The 20251-nt window shown below is 41.9% G+C and overlaps 2 protein-coding genes across 2 annotated transcripts; both read right to left on the bottom strand.

Moving 5' to 3' along the window:
- Positions 1-1904: 1904 nt before the first annotated feature.
- Positions 1905-7559, bottom strand: chrna9a (cholinergic receptor, nicotinic, alpha 9a). The gene is made up of 6 exons (XM_084566093.1): positions 7391-7559; positions 4634-4788; positions 4359-4539; positions 3753-4104; positions 3021-3613; positions 1905-2913 (listed from the first exon to the last, which is right to left on the bottom strand). The coding sequence occupies exons 1-6, from the start codon at positions 7484-7486 to the stop codon at positions 2743-2745; spliced, it is 1548 nt and encodes a 515-aa protein (XP_084422219.1). The 5' UTR covers positions 7487-7559; the 3' UTR covers positions 1905-2742.
- A 7550-nt stretch (positions 7560-15109) lies between these two features.
- On the bottom strand, positions 15110-19344 carry rhoh (ras homolog family member H). Its single transcript, XM_084558180.1, has 2 exons — positions 19157-19344; positions 15110-18014 (listed from the first exon to the last, which is right to left on the bottom strand). The coding sequence occupies exon 2, from the start codon at positions 17516-17518 to the stop codon at positions 16931-16933; it is 588 nt and encodes a 195-aa protein (XP_084414306.1). The 5' UTR covers positions 17519-18014; positions 19157-19344; the 3' UTR covers positions 15110-16930.
- Positions 19345-20251: the final 907 nt, after the last annotated feature.

The raw sequence follows: 20251 nt of genomic DNA, 5'->3' as shown, positions 1-20251 counted from the left end.
TATATAAGATACTGAGCTCAAATGAAAGAAATAAAGAAAAGGAACCATACAGATCTAGACTTACCTTTACAGCTGATGGAAGACAGCTGCTTGGTAATGGACGACATGTTGTTTCTGCTCACTGTTCTCCACAGACAAACAAATGAAAACACTGCTGCTCTATAAAGACCCCAACATTGTGGGCGTGTCTGACCCCGTGACATGTTAATCCCCTCTGAACTCTATTCGTCAGGTTTTTTTCTAATATATCTGTCTGGACAACGTGTTGTCCAATAGTCTGTCTCTGAATCCCACAGGGCAGACGAACCTTGTCTCCGAGAAGACACACTCCAGCGGGAGGTCATGGTCCAGCGGAGGCAAAGATCTGGGAGGCAGTCAATGTAGAGAGCGAGAGAGGTTTCTGAATAAGTTAGGGTCCGTGTGATCAAAGTCCAGCCGGCTAGTCATTTGATCGTCACGTCTCTTTATCTTAAGCTGATAAGCTGTTGTTTAGGAACCACCAGGAATCAATATATGAGTCACTCTCTTGTCACAAATAGACCAGATAAAAAAGATGATGAAGACCAAGACAGAAAGTCTACAGACATGCTCCATGAACCAAGGCAAGAAAGTCTTTAAGATTCGTGGTGTTACTCACCATCAGAGAGGTGAATGTCAAGCGAGTGTATTCTTTCATGTTGTGATGCTTTCACAGACATGCCACACTGTGAGTTAATGCAAGTATTCGTCTATAAACTCCACTAGATGGAGGCAAAGATTAGTTCACCTGTTTAAACCAGTCAGACAAGTCATTGACAGTTTCAGTCGTGATGCGGTGACACTTCAGACGGCCTGGTGTCAATATGTTCAGGCCACCGGAGGAGGAACAATAAGACTGTGACAACAATAGACTTTAAATTATAATGTAAACCATTTATTCTGTTTTAATGTAACCCTTTGAAATACTGGCTAAACAAAGTCCATCCAGCAGGGCAGGTATTTGGAATCTGCAAATGGGAACACCTATTTATAGTAATCATAATGAACTTCAGCTAGAGCCTGAAATATTCATTTTGTCTGATGTTACGTCTTACATTAGAAATGATCGTGTCAGCGGTACAGTGGTTAATGCTTGATTTATTCAGCCAACTACAGTTAATTACACTGATTGCTCCTTCAGGTTATGCTCCTGTGAGTTTTCAAATAAAAAAAAGCAGTATTAAGGTGTAGGCGGACTAGTTTGTTACTGATTTCTTGTTTCAGTTGAAAAATTTTTCTAAATTAACATCCCGGTGAGTCGTAACTACAGTAAGAGTTTTGTAGATATTGTTGTAAACCATGGATCTAACTTTGTCCTCCAGACTCCATGGATCCTTAAAATCTATTTCTGATTTTCTATCTATTCTAGAAACTATTCTCCTTCTATTCGTCATTTATGTCCTTTGGTAATATTATATATTTTCTACATAAATGCACCCACATGTACTCTTTGTTATCCGTGTTCATTCATTCATTCATTCTTTTATTTCACTAGCAAAGTGATCCTCTTTCATTGTAACACATCTGCCCTCTAGAGGCTCCTGGCAGAATTTAAATATCTCTAAAAAATAAACCAGGTTCATTCACTCGTCCGCCATCTGCAGTCTTACTAAACAGTTAGTTTTTCTTTTCTTTTTTTTTTTTTAACCAAAATTAAATACTGTATACATTTGAATAGCTATGTATATCTTTATCTTCCTGCTACTGAAGGATTTCTGCATATGTTTTAATGTTGGGTTTAAGTTAATCTTCATAAAGGGATCACAGGAAATCACCATGCGCAAACATAGAATAAGGGATTTTAAGATAAAGTATTAAGCATTAAAATTACATTTTAATGTGTATGCAAAAAAATAAAAATAAAATAAAGTAAATGGGCTCTGTGCACCAAATGTAAGCCACAGGGAGGAGATTAAAACGAGTTTAATGACAGAATATCAAAGGTTTATTTTTTCTTTCCACTGGACCAATACAAGCAAAATGTACATTCATCAAAAGGTACACTGCATCCAGCGTTTATTCTCAGGAGGTAGAAACTTTAAGACCCACTGGATCTTTGTAGAATAGAAAGGTAAACATTCATAGTCTCTCTTCAGGTCTCAACTTGTAAACCAATCGCAAACATCTAGACAAGAAAACGCTTCAATAGCTTCGCCCTACGTGATCTTCCAAAAGTAAAAACGTGATTTTACCGTTTAGCCGCCATCTCAACGACGTTTACTCACTATTTGATCATACGTAAGGTCTTAAATGCTTATTCTGCTGGTGAATCCGCTGTATCTGGTAAAAAAACAGCTTCATCTGATGTAAGAAATGTAATGCCTATAGCTGGATGTCTGGCTGTTAGCTCATCAATAATGAAGAGGCCACGCATGTTCAAGTCAAGGCCTGGATTGTCTTACTGCTCCACTGCTCAGTGACACATGCAAGCGCACCTGACATTAACTAACCCAGAGGCTTTGACAAGTTTCTGTGAGAGTGCGCGGTTAAATGGATGATTTGTGCGCGGCGATCTTGTCTCCTTCGTGTCAAAGCAAAACAAAACAACAGTTAACCCAGACAAACACGCTCACACTCACACACACACACAACATACACACAACACTGACTTCCCCCCGCAGACGAGACAGTTTTGATGTGTTTAAAGTCGCATTAAGGCGGAAATACGAGACCCAGCAGTATCAAAGGATTAATGTCGGTAAAAGGAAGACGACGGGGAAAATGTCACGATGCCTTGGCGATGATGAGGATGCTCATGAGGAAGACCATGACGAAGAAGATCCACATGAAGAACCGGTCCATCACCTTGGCGACCTTCTTCCACTCGGCTACCTTCACACACGTAGCTCTCTGCTCTCTGAAGCAGTTGGCGATGTACTGGATGTTCTTCACCACCTGAGGAACGAAAATAATTAAATCCGGCACCTCCAGAAACTTAAGATGAAGAAGAAGAAGAGTAATCAGATCAGTGGTTTAAGTAGTTTAACGGCGTGCAGTGTCACCTGCGCATGCTGGGGACAGGGGCAGCAGCAGGGGCAGCTTGGGACATTATGCTTCTCTGAGGGGTAATGGATCTGCCCCTTAAGCCCTCCATTCAGGCGCTGGAGGTTTTGTGGATGCGAAGGGGCCTGGTAGTCCAGTTCATCCCTCCCGATGTGGTGGTAGTGCTGCGTGGGCTCTTGCTTCGTCTCGCCCCTCTCCATCCTGGACGCGTGGTTGTTGTAGTGATGAGTGCTGCCGTTGGCGCTGCCATTCGCCTGGCCCTTTTGATGCTTATCGCAGCGATGGCCGTTGCTGTACTTGTACGGATCGCTGTCGTGGCGGTAGTAGCCATCCTGGAAACGGTCGTCGTGGTAGCAGCTCTTGTCGCTCATGGGTTCCTCCGGGTACAGCGGCGTCCTCTCGCTCTCGGGCGTAGTGCAGTTCTCGCCCACTTCGTAGACGAAGAAGATTTTCGACATGTAGTCAATGATGAGCACCTTGGCCCAGTGGGGGACCGGTTTGGCCTCGGCACCGCAGAAATGAATGTTCATGATGAAGATGGTGAGAGAGGTTGAGGCTGTGATCATAGTCATGGTGGCTATGTAGTACTTCCCTAGAGGAGAGGACAGAGAAATAGACGCATAGCATTATGTCAAAGTCAAAATTTTGACTTGCATCACATAATTCTGAATAGGTCTATAATTTCACTGATTCAATAATGGTAAAAACGAAAAGCCAAGAATAATTCAAACCTATGTAGGGCATGCTCTCTGCAGGAGGCATGCTCTCAGCCACCAACAACTGGAACACGGTGAGCGCCAGCAGCACCGTGACCCCGAGAGAAACTTTTTCACCCGAGTCGGCCGGCAGGTAGAAGCCCAGCGGGGCGAGGAACGAGATGAGGAAGCAGGGCAGCAGCAGGTTGAAGATGTAGAAAGAGGAGCGACGCTTCAGGAGCAGGGTGTAGGTGATCTCCGTGTACGGGTCGGAGCAGCAGCCGTACATCATGACGTTTCTGACGGCCGGCATGCCGTGACACTCCCACTCCACGTTCTCCACGAAGTCCGACAGGTCGCCGCTGTCCATGCCCAGGCTGATGTCCACCTGCGGGGAGGACGCGCGCGTGTGGACGAGACATAAAGACGTGAAAACATCAGAATCATTGAGAAAACGGTTGGACAACGGAGAAGAAGAAGACTATAGGATTGGTTTGTAAAGATTCTAACTATTACTCAAACTTTTTTCATCCTGACTTAAGTTTTCTACAAGACCACGAGCTGTTTCATTGCGGTTAAGGTGCAGAGATGTGCCTTCTGCTCTACTCGTGATCTATTTTTGTAATCGGGGTTTAAACACACCTGGTTTCCATTGTAGGTCCAAGAACCGAAAGTGAGATTGCACTGCTGCCAGTCAAAGGGGAAGTAGGACACGTCCACCACACACGTGCTCTTTGTGATGGCCGGAGAGTCCCAGACGATCTCTCCGTTGTAACGCAGCTTCACGTTCGTGCTGGACGGACCGGACGACTCCTCATCTGCTCTGCACAGACATACGGAGGAAAGGCCGTTATTTCTTTGTCTTCCTCTCCTACTGCGTCTCTTTTGCTTGTTTCTCCTCCCCGCTTGTTACTGACTTGTTGTAGAGGACGATGTCCGGCTTCCACACCAGGTCACTGGGGATGTTGATCATCTCGAGGTCATCGTAGTCCTCCTTGTCCCACTTCAGGTTGGCATCGTTCCACACTTGCCTGATCCACAGGTACGTGGTGAGCACCTGGTTCCTCTCATCCTACACACACACATAAGCAGTTCAAAATTAATTTAAAGTTTGAATCTCAGAGTGTGATGACAGAAAGTTGGACAAGCAAAGACATCAGGTCTTCACTTGAGAAGCAGATGGGAAGGTAGCACTGTCACTATGAGAATATTTGTTCAGTTGCACTAAACGCAGAACTGTGAATAGATTATGAGGCAAACCACTATTTCTTTCTTCTTTTTTTTCTTCTTTTTTTTGTTACAGGTGCACAGTCTGAGGAAACAGCTGCATAAAGTCTTCTGTGGTTTTGAATGAGCTTCAAGTCTGATAAATTAAGTTGGGTGACATCGATAAGGTTTTCAGTTTGAGGTATGGGAAATTTGTAGGTGCGAGAGAGAAATAAATGTACCCGTCTTGTGGTGTCTAACAACACAGGCTGTAAAAATGCAGAATCTTGGCACGATTGTGTTGAAAATAATTACCTTGAAATAGACATAAAAAAGCACTTTCGTTTAGCTAAAAAACTAGATCTAAATTTACATTCAATGAGTGTCAGCATTATTGTAAAGTATGTGTCACTGAAGCCATGAGAGAGGTGACAACACTTTTTTTGCATCCTTCCATTTACATTGAGAGCGATGGCTGAATATTAGAGACTATTCTCAAATACTTCAGTTTAGACCAGGGGTGTCAAACATATGGCCCGTGGGCCAAAACTGGCCCGCCACTGGATCTAATCCGGCCCGTGGAATGAATTTGCAAAGCGCAAAATGCAGAAATTACACAGAAGACTGCTAGTATTTGCACAAACACAGTCAAGTCGCCTCTTAAATGAAACGAGAGAAACTGAAACTATTGATCTCATTACATTGGTATTGATAATATCGATACCAATGTTGGTATCGATATTATCAATATTTGTATCGATCCGCCCACCACTAGTATTTGGGAAGGTTCATTAAGTATGTGGAATGTCCTATGTTCAACGTGGTTCCTGAACGCACCATAGTCAATCTGTTTGATTAGCTTATTAGTGATGTTCAAGTTAACCTACCGAGTTTCCAGGTGGGAGGGACTGAGAGGAAAGAGAAAGTCACGCTAAAACTTAGTTCAGGAAGCTATAGTGTTTTAAGTTAGTTATTTAGTTACGACTTTTTGTTTGCCGGAGACTTTTTCCGTCAGGAATTCTACTTAATTGATGCTAAACCGTGACCACACTGCGGACTGTTGCCCCTTGTGATAACAGCATGAGACACTTGTATTTTGCTAAACACCAAGCTACTGAGAACCTACTGGATGTTTACGAACGTGGACGGAGCCTGAGGACGTGTTTCTTCACCACAGTGACGGGACACTTGGTTTTGCCAAATTATATCTATATCGGCATTCTGCATCCCAGGAACTGTGAGTACCGTTAAGATGTTGTGAACTGGATTCAAATGAGCTCCAACATGCGCATGCGCCGACGGCTTGTTACCATAGACTAATTTACTTAATTGATGGACTTAACTGATATTAAATTCAAAGGTGTGGACCACCTGGTGAAAAGTAAATGTTATGGGTGCTTCTAGAAGTACATTTGTCATTATGTATTTCCTGGTAACGAGTAGGGATCTATGGGGATACAGTGGTTTTGTTAATGTATATGGGAGGCTGAGCTTTCTTGGGCAGCTATACACATATCCCAAATTTAATACTTGGTAGATCCGTCATCCATTCACCTTCCATGCAAAGAGTGATTACTCAGAATAGCTTTGACACTCCTGTAAAATAAGAGAACAGAGCACTACAAAGGTAACTGCTATTCCTAATTTGTCCTCTGTTTTGTTCGGAGTAGTGAACAGAACACAACCACAGCCGGGACTAAACGTAGATGGCAATAAGGCACTTTTTGTTTTTTGTTTTTCTAAGCAATTCCAGGTTGTTCATAAATGTTTTGTAAAAGCTATTGTACCCGCTTTAGATCTCATTGAGCTGTATGTGGCCCCTGAACTAAAATGAGTTTGACACCCCTGGTTTAGACCATCACTAATGGACCTGAATAAGAAGACATGACATATCGTGTATAACAGTCGCATTGGACGTAACATGGTACTTTCAATCTTCTCTTGTGTTTGATACTTGCTACATGGAGACGTGATGGTCAGCTGCCTCTCATTATTATTTCTACAGTATATCTCTACTTGTTGGTTCAGCTTCACCTCAGTATCATCTAGTTCTTTACAATAAATCTCCCGTCTTTTATTCTCAATTGTTCAGCGAGGTTATAGCAGAGCTGCTGTATGAACACCTTTAAATCTTTATATTTTGCACCTCACTGTGAACACGTGCTGCCAAGTATCCACAGAATATTGTCTAACATAGAGGACTCTGTAAATGTTTTAAAAGGGACTAAATACATCCGGCTGATTTTTCAAGAATCAGTCACCACTCATTAATCAGTCATGAAAGTGAAGGAACAAGAGGAAACTGAATATGTAAGTAATGTTATGAACCAGTGGGGAAACATTTTGAAGTAACACGAGAGATCATCTGAAGGGATGTTTGTGTGTGTCTGTATGTGTGTGTGGTCAAAGGACATATCTGTTGGTACTTGCTGAGTGATGACTCATATCTGAGCTTCCTCTCTACTCACCATATCTTTAATCTGTGAAAGGGTGATCTGCAGGGAGACATTGAGGGCATCGTCTGTTTCCTCTACAGGTCTCAGAGCATTGGAGTAGTCCTCCATCAGGTCAGCCAGAAGTTTTCGGGCATAATGGCCTTGGGCACAGTTGGACACTGAGGAGCGAGAGGAGAGAGCATGGTGGTTAAAACATAGCAAGAACAATTAAAGGTAAAGTAGACAGGAAAACAGGACATTACAGGGACAAGAGAAGTAGCGCCAAAGCAACTTGATGCCAACTTGTATATGATTGGCATCAAACTGATTCATCATGCAAAACTGACCTTGCACCAAAAGGCTGATCCAAACCATCAGCGTTGCCTTCCTCATTTTTAACCAGTCACAAGCCAAGGGATCAATAATTCAGCAAAGCAGTCGCCGAGACAGCCTCAGTCCAAATCCAGAGTGTCACTCGATTCTGATCTCCATTCTGCACCGCTGAGCCAGCCAAGACCACAGAAAATTCTCGAAATCTTACATCCTGTCAGAAGCTCTGAATGCTTCGCTAGTTGTTAGTCGCAGTTCGTCTCTCTTTGTGTGTGTGTAATCGCGGCTCTGGAACAAGACCCGGGGCAGGAACACACACGCACACATACACACACACACATGCACACACTCAAACACAGGTACACGGCGGTATCACATGGCACACAAGGCACTGGGTGAAACGTGATGCCTGCAGCCCTATCCACTTCTGTACATGACCACAACCAGCTGTATGACACGCACACACACTACCACAGACACACGCACACACCGAACCTTACTACATTACCGCTAATGACAAGTGTCAGTCGCACACATACAGTGACACTTTCTTACCTGTTCTCAGGTCATTCAAGATGAACACACACACACACACACACACACACACACACACACATGTCACTGAGGGTGGGACACATGTCATGTTTGTCACATGACGACGAACTTCACACAGGTCCCGTTCTCACCAGGACCGGCAGTGTAGAGCTGTGTGATGGTTGCAGATCAGCGATGAGAGCAAATCTCACAGTGACCTTCTCTACAGGTGGTCGAAGAGGCAAAAACCAATTGACCTTGTAATGTATTCCAGTAGTCGTATCACCTTTAATTAAAATATGAGTATACAGTGGTCCCTCGTTTATCGCGGGAGTTACGTTCTAAAAATAACCCGCGATAGGCGAAATCCGCAAAGTAGTCAGCTTTATTTTTTATAATGATTATAAATGTTTTAAGGTTGCAAAACCCCTCACTACACACTTTATACACTTTTCTCAATAACTTGCAAACATACCGCACTTTAGTCACACTGCCAGCGATCAAAGATCCTGTATATGTAAATTTGGCAAGCTGAACGCATTCTGTACTGTACAAGAGACACCGTACGAGGAGATTGATTGACAATGGTCTACAGTCCCTTAGCCAATCAGGATGCAGAAGATGACATGCGGGCTCTCCCTTAGCCAATCAGGACGCAGAAAACAATGCGCTGTAAAAAAAAAAAAATAAATAAATAAAAAACATGCAAAATTGCACTAAAAAAAATCCGCGAAACTGCGAGGCCGCGAAAGGTGAACCGCGTTATAGCGAGGGACTACTGTATACAAATACTGACTTACACTTTTTTTGTTGTTGATAACTTAAATTATTTGTTTATTTTTATGCTATTTTTTTTTTTTGTCTTGTCCTATGCAGAACTGAAACAGTTAAGTTATGTTACATTATGTACGTTCTATAGGGTATTTCAGGAAAGTAAAATAAAAAAGAGGGACAGTGATCATGTATTGGAGAACCGAAACAGTAAAGTTATGTTGCGTTACTCTACGTTACATTTCGTTTCATTACGTTACATTTCGTTACATTACGTTACATTATTTTTACGTTACGTATGTTCTATAGGTTATTTCAGGAGAGTAAAATTAAAAATGAGACAGTGATCATTTATTGCAGAATTGAAACAAGTGACAGTGATCATGTATTGGAGAAGTGAAACAGTAAAGTTATGTTACATTTTGTTTATATTCGTTGCTTTATGTTACGTTACGAATGTTCTATAGGTTGTCTTCAATTTCAATTTTTCAATTCAATTTTATTTATATGGCGTCAATAACAATACAAATCGTCTCAAGATGCTTTACAAAAACCCCGCCTGAAACCCCCAGAGCAAGCCTGAAGGCGACGGTGGCAAGGAAAAACTCCCTTTTAACAGGAAGAAACTTTGAGCAGAACCCAGCTCATATGGAGGGACCCAGTGCGGCTTCAGTGCTAACCACCTCGCCATGACCGTGATCATGTATTGGGGAACTAAAATAGTAAAGTTATGTTATGTTTCGTTTAAATTCGTTACTTTGTGTTACATTACATATGTTCTAGGTTGTTTTAGAAAGAAAAATTTTAAAAAACAAAGAGGGACAGTGATCTTGTATTGCTTCTTTAAACAAGTTAAGTGACCGTGATCATGTATTGGAGAACTGAAACAGTAAAGTTATGTTTCGTTACATTTCTTTACGTTACATTTCGTTATGTTACATTTCGTTACGTTACTTTATGTTACGTTACTTTATGTTACGTTACTTTATGTTACGTTACGTATGTTCTATAGGTTGTTTTAGAAAGAAAGATTAAACGACAAAGGGACAGTGACCATGTACTGGAGAACTGAAACAGGTTAAGTTACGTTACTTTTAGTTTAGTATGTTCTATAGGTTGTTTTAGGAAAGAAAAAAAACAATCAGGGACTGTGATCTTGTGTTCGAAGATAATATTAAACAAAACTACTAAAAATGCAAATATGAACAAAAGAACAAAAATACTTATGCTGTGTATTATATTGCTGGATTTATCAGATGATAGTGTTGACATTTGCATCTGGAAACTCTCCACATAGAAGATATACATTTAAAAGCAGAGGAGGAAGTATCATGAATACATAATATAACAGCCTTAAATATAGATTAAATAGTTTAGATAGACAGATGGTTTTAAATTAAATTCATGGGAAAGTTGATTGAAACGGGACAGGAAGCTATAGGTGTTCGGTTAGAGTATGAGTAAGAGTCTCCCATACCGCAACATGTTTTGTCAAGGTTCCTCAAGGTGGGCAGCGACAGAAGAGCTACTGGTGGAGAGTTTGCGGTGCGCAAATGTGACGCAGGCCATTACTGACGGAGAGCAAGAAATGTCAGTTATCTTTACTGGCAAAAGATTAAACCAATATTTCCTTCATGCAGCTTGTACTGCACGTAGACATAGTGAACAGTACACACACACACACACACACACACACACAAGAGGCAGGAGAAATGAAGAAATGATGATGACTAATGTTTTAGAGTAGGATTTGTGTAGGATGTCACAGTGTATTTTTTTTAAACTTAAGAAAACATGGTAATATTACTTCATATTAACATATAATATAAGAAACACCCGTGTTCTTGCAAAGTTTTACTAAAACCCTGAAAGAAAACTAAAGATCACGCACATTTTAAGCCTTAATTTAAATTAGTGCTCACATTTGTCTCACAGAAGTATCAAACACTGTCAGTGAGAAATGTCACTGACATACGGTAGTTACTCTGCAGAGGGCTGAGATGTGATGTGTTAATGTGTCAGTCAGTTTCTGTGGTACTGAGCTCGCATAGGACAGGTGTTTCCTGTGTGTGTGTGTATGCGGGTGTGTGTGTGTGTGAGTGTGTGAGAGAGAGAGAGAGAGGGAGAGGGGAGAAAGTGTGAGATAGAGTTGAGTTAAAGTCAAAAATTTGCTTTTGCATAACATTTCTAATCTTCATGCCTGTGCTGCATAGTGTGCACTATTGATGCTTATGTGGGTGTGTTTGTGTGTGTGTGTGTGTGTGTGTGTGTGTACAGTATGTACAGAGGCAGAGGAGTCACATGTGTGTTTGTGTGCTGCTCAACAATGAAAAGCAAAACGCAACCAGTCTGTGCACAGTAATGGTGTTGCTGATTAAGGATTTGTGTATGTGTTGCTATATTGAAAGGGGGAAGAGACGGGGTGAGAAAAGGAAAGCGTGCCAGGAGGCTTCAGAAACTAACTAATGAAACAGTGAGAGGCAAAGAGGCGGTGGTGTGCGCCAGCTAAGGAAATGCCTCCTACAATAATCTGCATTGTAATGTATTCATCTGACTTTGGTGGACATTAACTGTGTGGTGATATTTTTCTCTTTTTTAACAAATCCTATTAAAACAAACTAACCTAAAATTACCTCCATGAGTCTTTGCGAGCCACAGAGCACTACTGCCGCCTATAAGCCCATCAGTGAAACGTATCATGTCCCTTTTTTTTCACAGAAGTCATTGTGACATGTCACAGTAGGAATAGCACAAAGTAACGATCGTTCATTTCCTTTCAGCAGCTTCAGTTTCAAGGTCCTGGTATTGACCAAGGTGACTCACTGTCACAATGACATTCAATTCAATTCAATTTTATTTATATAGCGTCAATAACAATACAAATCGTCTCAAGACGCTTTACAAAAACCCGGCCTGAAACCCCCAGAGCAAGCCTGAAGGCAACGGTGGCAAGGAAAAACTCCCTTTTAACAGGAAGAAACCTTGAGCAGAACCCAGCTCATATGGAGGGACCCATCTGCCTAAGGCCAGCCGGGTACAGACAGAAGAAAGAGAGAAGAGAACAGCAAAGAGAGAAGAGAACAGCAAGATAAACATACATCTGTCATAGATACACATATCTGACTAAAGTGTACATGTGGAATCTTATGATACAAACTGATGATGTTACATGACAGTTTGAAAATGTAAGAGGAATCATAGGCAGGTTGGAGAATTGTTCATTCAGGTAGGAGTGGATAACTGCAGGATTCCATGAAGACTGGGCAGGCTGATGAGACCACGACAACAGATGTAGTATAGAGCTCCACAGGAAACGCACAACTCCAGCCCAGAGATACTCACAAGAAGTGGGGGGAAGAGGGGGGAAGGGGGGGAAGGGGGGTGGGACACACACAGCAGTAAACATTCTACATAGTAATAGCACAGAATTGTATGACTAGTAGTATATAGGAAATTAGAGGGCAAGAGCTCTGTGCCAGAGAAAAGAAAGTCTGGGAAACTTGGATAGAAGGGCACCTTCATGTTGTGTAGTGTTAGTTCCGCTCATCCTTATCCTGCTATGAAAACACCTTTTAAGGTGGACTACATGTCACTTCAGCCTGGTGCTATAGAGACGACATTAGGTTAGTTTTAGCCTTTCACTGAATTGAATTTAATGTATTTATTGGCAACAGTCTATAGATACTATCATCAGAGTTATTGCATTTATGGCTTTTATTTCAATGGACAGCAGTATAGACAGGAAATTAGGAGAGAGAGAGGGGATGACATGGACCAGGAGAGCTACTGGGGTGCCCCTAAGAACTAGCATGACAAGTCGGAATAAAAATACAAACTATTGACTGTTGACTATTTATTTTAGTAAATTAAAAAAAGTCTATAATACATTTATTAAATAAATGTGCTTCGCTGTATAAACTAATCAGGCATAACATTATGACCACTGATAAGAGAAGTGTCATTGACCATCTTGTGACAATTCAATGTTCTGCTGGGAGACTTTTGGACCTGGAGTTCATTCATGTGGATGTTACTTAGACATGTCGCACCCACCTAGACCAGACCAGGCACCCCCACCACATAGCAATGACACTACTTGATGACTGCAGCCTGACACAGACACACACCTGTGAGACCTACACAATATTACGTTCATAATGTTAAGGATGATTGATGTATATAAAGCACCAAATGAACATTTTGTCCTTAAAGTTGAGAAATGGGCAACTCGAAAGATTTCAGTGATTTTGACAACTTTAACAAAGGCCACACTGAAAAGACCAGACATCTGGGTCATTGCATCTCATAAATTGCAGCTCTTGTGGTGATCAGTACCTATCAAAAGTGGCCACGCGTGGCACCAGTGTCAGAGTCATGGCTGACCAAGGCTCCTTGATGCACGTGGGGTGAAAAGGCTGGTCCACATGGTCCAGTCCAACTGAAAACGTTAATACTGGTTCTGGTAGAAACGCATAGAAAGAGTTTTGGTTGTTACCATGGCAGGCAAAGAGCATAGCAGGAGAAGGGCAGGCAAGGGCCAGTAACATTAATGTTGTCACTGAAACTTAGCTTCACCACTGAGACCTAAACGACAAGTACACATTAATCATGTGATTAGTTACTCCTCTGCTTTGGCTGCCATGACATGTCAAAATGTCTGCCGTGAAAAAGACCTGATTACCAGCTCCTTGGATAACTTCCCAGAGGCGCTTGAAAAGAAAGCACGTTACACCCACTACCGGCTGACTGTGAAGTGGCTCGACTGCGTACAGCTCCGTACACCACCGCCGTGTGTGTGAGAGAGAGACAGAGACAGACAGACAGAGGAATAGGGCATTGTGGTAGTTGTGGCAGAGCGCACAGTGAGAGATGAAAGATCTGACCACAGCAGGCATTCAAACACGCTGAACTCTCAAAGTGGAGCTTTTGTCTTTGTCATTTGTCACACATACATTGCATATTAATGTCTGATCATATGACTTTATTACTGAACTAAATATATTGTATATATTATACTTCTATATATGTATATAATGAGAGAAAAGCAAATTCAGTTTGCATTTTTATGCAGTTGTATTGAATTATATAGCGTCAATAATGATAAAAATTGTCTAAAGATGCTTTACAGAACGGCTTGAAAACCCCCAGAGCTAGCATGAAGGTGACGGTAGCATGGAAAAACCCAGCTCATATGGGGGGAGCTATCTGCTTGAGGCCGGCCTCAAGCAGATGGATGAATTTTCTGTTTCCATTTACGTATGTTATGCACAAAACTCGGTTTCATTGTCATGCTTTGTCCTTAAAATGCTTAAAGAAGCACAGACATGAATTTCATTCTCTTCTTTTTAACATACGCCTAGCCAGCTCTGTGCACAACAAGAGAGCAGTTTTGCATGTGAATTTGTGGCTTCTAGGGCCCGAAAACCAACTTGTCAATGGTGCTGCTTGAATTGTTCATTGGTTTTGTGACACAACAGAACATAAAGCCACAGAGCTGGAGGACATGTTTTCATGAACCTCTGTCTCCGGTCTATGTGGTATCACCATGGCTGTATGTAATGTGTCAGCCTGTCAGCACATGTGTGTGTGTGTGTTTTTGTGTGAAGACGACGGCAGAGTGTTGAGTGTGTGCTCTAGTTTGTCGATACAGTGTACACCCGCATGCGCACGCTGGGATGTGGTTAGGTGTTTTTCGGCGTATCCTTGAAAAGTCTTCGTTGTACCCCTCATCCTCAGCGGCTCTGAACACCACATGAGACGGAGAGAGGGGTGGAGAGAAAGAGCGGGAGAAAGAGTGAGGGGGAAGGAATGGCTTCTCTGAGCTTTTCTTCCTGGTTGTTTGCTTTTCCTGATCGACTTCTTTTTGCACTTTCATTGCCGTCCTGTCAGAACATTTTAAACATTTGACACGGTTGTTTTCTCCAACGGCCTTCGTGTCGTTTAAACACGGAGCGGACGCAGGCTTCTTTCTTTGCGAGGCTTTAGGACACGTCTAAAGTTGTGGAGTCCTAAAATGCTTTAATAATTCATGATTTTGGACTAAATTAATAAAAAGACACACATGTTTTCATCATTTGTGTGATCTGAACTACATCACTTTTTGTCTCCTCTGCTCTGCTCTGTGCGGGTCATTTACTCTTCTCCTCAAGCTGTCTCTGTTCCACTGCAGTCATTTTCCGAGTATACAACAGCTCCATTTTGCTGCATATTTAAATTAAGGTCGTGAGAATGCTTAATGCTTAATAGATGTGAATTTACACATTACCAAACATTGCTGGACGGCTTCATCAGCCCAAGTGTTTAACCCAACCATCATTACTTTCAGGAAATAGCCTCAAGTCATATATCACGCCTTTAAAACTCTGTTTGAATCATTCACAAATGTTATAAGTGTTTATAAGTGTAAAATTTCAATGCTTTGAGCAAGAAGACTATCTGATTATTTTTTTATTTTATTCACATTTCCATTTGCAATGCAGTAGCTCATATATTCTGACACTAATGCGATACGCAGAAGAATGAAGAATGTCATACCAGTCCACAACAGGCATATATTATGACAGTGTAACATCTGTACAGCATTGTGTGTGTTCGTATTATAAAATAGAAATGATACCGCTGACAGTGTGTGATTCTTATAAAGTTTATTCAGGACCAATCAGCGCAGACAATCAACGTGGAGAGTGAAAAACAAATTAAATCCAACGCCTCCAAAGCCGACAAAAATACATAACGCTCACAGACGACTGACAGTTAAATACATTTTCTTCCAGTTTTTGATTTTGCTGGCTTATTCGTTTTGTTGTCCACCAACCTGTACAGGTGTACAAAATGTATTGAAAAATAAAAACTGCGTTAAAACTTTTTGTTTTAATTTAGTTTTAAGTGAGTTTGTTGTTTTTATTCATCGCGCACACAAAACCCCCCCACTAAAATACGACAGGATAAAAGATGCATACTGTGATGTAATGTAGTTAGGAGGTCCTATTTTACTCTTGTTTTCTAAAATGAAGTGTACAGTTAAACAAAAAACAAAAAGATCAGTAAAATGTAGCATAAAAATATATTGAACGTGAAGAAAATTTTCCCTTTAATCTGTCTCTTTAACTTATTCACGATTCTTGTTAATACGAAGATGTCAAGCTAGATCTCGATTTCTTTAACGACCGATGTCGATCAACATTTCATACAAATCAAGCTTTAAATATATTTAAACATAACATATGTAAAATAAATGAATAATATATAGGCCGTAGACGTCTTTGTCAAACTTTTGCCCCAACCCTTTGTTTGCTGGTCCCATCAAATAAAGAAAATCAAAAGAAAACACTGTATGTACAGCCTGAAATGGTCAGATTCCCGCACGAGGCTCTCCGAGGTGACACCTGCTTTATCTATTCTTAATAGTTAAAATCAATGCTAACAAACGGCAACACGCTCGCACCTTTATTTGCTCATCTCCTTTCAATAAAAAGAGATAAATAGAGTTTTCCTTGTTTGATCTTTACAAAGTGCAAATCACACTGTGAAGACTCCATGCAGCCATAGAAAGGAACTTAACAAAGGCGCTCATTCAGTTTATTCTGCAGGTAGTAAGATCGCTTGCTGATGCAGCTCCAGACTGACACTTGTTTAGCATTGCTTAAACATTTAAATGCTTGAACTGAATAAAACTATTTTGCATCATTCAATGCCCCATCTGACATAGCTCAGTGAAAGACTTTTCCTCACAGTTACACACCTGGATCACACAGAATTCTCCATTTTAAATATGGTTTGAGTTTATGGGTGTCTTAGCGGAGGTTAGTGAGAAATAACCCGAGGTGTGTCAAAGCAGTTTGGGTTTTTGCACCTCTCTAGAAGTACAAACGAGTTTGAAGAGCACTGTAGAAAGTCATCTCGGCAAGCATCAGGTGCCCACCCAGTCAGCGTCAAAGGTCAAAAGACCTTGCACTGGTTGATGCTGAACATGCGTCTCCTGGCCTGCTTCCTGGCCTGGTTAACAACTGTCCTCACAGCGTATTCAAACACCTGCTGCACGCCGCGGTTGCTCAAGGACGAGCACTCCAAATAGCCTTTCGCGTGGACCTCGTGAGCTACGCGTTTCCCCTCTGCTGCCGATATGCAGTGGCCCCGATGCACCCCCATCTCCCTCTGGTCCGTCTGGGTTGCCACAACCAGCACCGGCACCTTGGGCAGGTTTTCTCGAACCTCAGCGATCCACTTGCGCTGGACGCTGGCTAGAGAGTTGGGGTTGGCCACGGAGTAGCAGATGAGGACGACGTCGGCCTGCTGGTACGATCTCGGCCTGATCTGCTTAAAGTTGTCGTTGCCGGCCGTGTCCCACAGCCCAAGGCTGATCTGGATCCCATCCATGAACACCTCCACCCCCGTGTTGTCAAACACTGTGGGCTTGTAGGAGTCTGGGAAGGTCTCTGAGGTGAAGCGGACCAGCAGGGCCGTCTTGCCAACTGCGCAGTCCCCGACCAGGACACACTTCACTGACATTTCCTCAAAGTTGTTCATGGTTGCCTCTGATTGTCTCACCCCTCAATATGTTTCAGAATTAAGTCTAGGGTCTTGCTTTTCTTGTCGATTTAGATGGACGAAAGACCTCCGAGGTAGCCAAAAGCGGCGATCACTCTGTTGTTGCTGTACTTCCGTATGCAGGTGGCCGTTTTCATAGCAGGTGAAGCTGGGGCCTGCTTCGCGGAAACTCCATTACGAGAGATCTCGTCTACAGCTGCTGTCATTCAACTTACTGAGCTGACGATGTGTCTCCTCAATGTCCTCAAATGTCTATCAAACCACAGCAGGTGCGCACAGTCAGCACTTCTCCAGAAGACAGCTTTTATAAACGCTTCACATAACCTCTTCGTTCTTCAGGCCATCTCCGGTCTCGTCACTTGTGCTCGGTCTCCGCGGCGGCGTGGTCAGATTCTGGTCCTTCTCTCTGATCATCGTGGAGATTGTTGTTCTGCCCAGACAGGTTAAGCCTCCCGGCACTGAAGAGGGATATTTACTGTGGAAGAAGAAAAGATAACAGGTTACAAACTGAAAGGCTTTAGCGTTATTGATTTAACTTAAGTCTTATTTATACATCCAGCCAACTAACGTATAGTTCTTAAAACATGTAATGTACCATGGACAATGAGGGACTTAAATGGACTTAAACAACATCGAAGTGGCCTACTGCTAGAGTACTCTATGTAACAAATGGCAGAAACCTTTATATTCATATATAGAGAAACAAGTTACCAAACGAAATTTGTGACAAGGTACCGTTTAAATACGGAAGTAAGGATTTGTATACTTGGGTGTGACCCAGAATACACAGCTTGATCCTAATGACTGAAACAGGTGTTCATTAACGGCACATCCATCTGTGTCCCATCACCAAAGTCTAATATAAAAGCCATCCGTCTCCGGTTAATGTATCCCCTCTACGTAAGAACGACTCTTAATTCTGCAGTTTAAGCGACACTTACGCGAAGGTTGCGTGGATGTCTCCGTCTGACACAAGCAAGTCTTGATAGTTTTTGCCTCAATTCTATTTCTCAACAAATTCTGCTGATGGACTCTAATGATTTCATGATCAACAGTTGGATTAAAGTAGCCGACATACTAAGGCATAACCTCTAAAACCACCTGCCATGTCACACACACCGTCATCTGGATGGAAAGACCGTCATAACGTAGATGGGACGCTTTAATCAGCGGGTTTTCCACAATTCATCTCCTCGAATGATCTCACTAGAAGATGATTTGGTTTGATACTGCGAATTTACAGGCGTGGGACAAAGACAAATGATTAAATAAGAAAGAGAAAGAGAAAGGGCCTACCCTTACAATGAAACCACCAGAGTTTTGTAATCCACGTACAATATTATGCGTGTGTCGCTTAGTGCAATATGCCCCTTGACACATACAGTACATAAATTCAAAATTTGCGCTACTGGGAGGGTAAAAAAAATGCACTTTGTTCAGTTTTAAACTTTTTACTCATAACAGAATTGATCATTTTTAGGCCTGTTAAAACTACTGACTGCTTATTACGTTTACGAGCAGAATAAAATCGGTAATACTGGCACATAAGACACAAAGTTCGGTGTCAAGACAAAGAAAAAGATGAAGGCAATGAAAAAAAACATGGCTAAGGCCTACCTTTCTTGTCTGTCTTCTCGATCTGTAACGGGCGGATGCTGGCTGCCGCCTCTGAAAAACTTCACTGCACTGGCAAAAAACAAAAAAAAGAAGTGGTTTTAAACTCCAGAAACGGTATTATTTATGATACGTCGAAGAAAACGCCACATGTAGTCGCCGTTAATTAGGAAAAACACAGGCGAGGTGGAATATGAGGCACCTACCTAAATATACGGTCGGTAGTCGAAGGAGGGAAGCGAGAAAGTACGAGAAAGAAAAGACAAGTAAAACACATCCGCTTGTTGGAGTGTGGAGGTGTGACTGACTGAAATACTGACTTGTGTGACTGAGTCTCGCCTCCCCCACAGCAGCTGTGCTTTAAAATACGGGTGTTTGTTTTTTTTTGTTGTGGATTTGTACCATTTTTTGGGTGCAGCTTTACGCAGCAGCGGAGTGCACAGGTGGGGCAAAGAAATGATAAACTTGATGCAATGCTTGCTCCAGTAGTAATCAGCAGAAGAATTAATACATGATGCTCTGTCTGGATAAGTTATTACATGTTGTATTTCTCATTATTAAAGGGGAACTCTTTTTCTTTTTTTCCCGTCAAGGTGTGTTTTCAGGTCAAGTTTGACTCGAGTGACGACAAATCTGCGGATGTGGAGACAGAAAGATGTGAATTTGGCTTGAGGCCACATTTACCACTGCTGGTACCACCTACCCAGTTGAGTGTCCACCGAACTGTAGGCGATCGAGTTGCATTCTGGGTAATGTAGGCAAGAGAAAGAGCGCATGGACTGGTAAGGAGATGTGTGATTGAGAGTTTCGTTTTGATGGAATCGGACTTAAAAATGTTCTTGTTAAAGAAACATTAAGTTGCTCGCTCTGCTATCCGAATGAGTATGCGTATCAGACTACGCCATGATGAGAGTATAGCTGTTTTTTGTTTTGCAATATGCATAAATTAATACTTTTTATTCCCTAAATAAATGCAACCAATCTCATTCAGTAACATCTAAATCCAGTTGTTTTCCCACAGGCTTCCCTATATAAATAAAAATGCAGGAATGTCAGATTTACATGTGATCTATGTTGAACAGGTAGTATATGCTGGAG

The sequence above is a fragment of the Chelon labrosus genome (assembly GCF_963514085.1).
Source record: "Chelon labrosus genome assembly, chromosome: 2".
Taxonomy (NCBI): Eukaryota; Metazoa; Chordata; class Actinopteri; order Mugiliformes; family Mugilidae; genus Chelon; species Chelon labrosus.
This window is presented reverse-complemented; position numbering and strand designations above follow the sequence as displayed.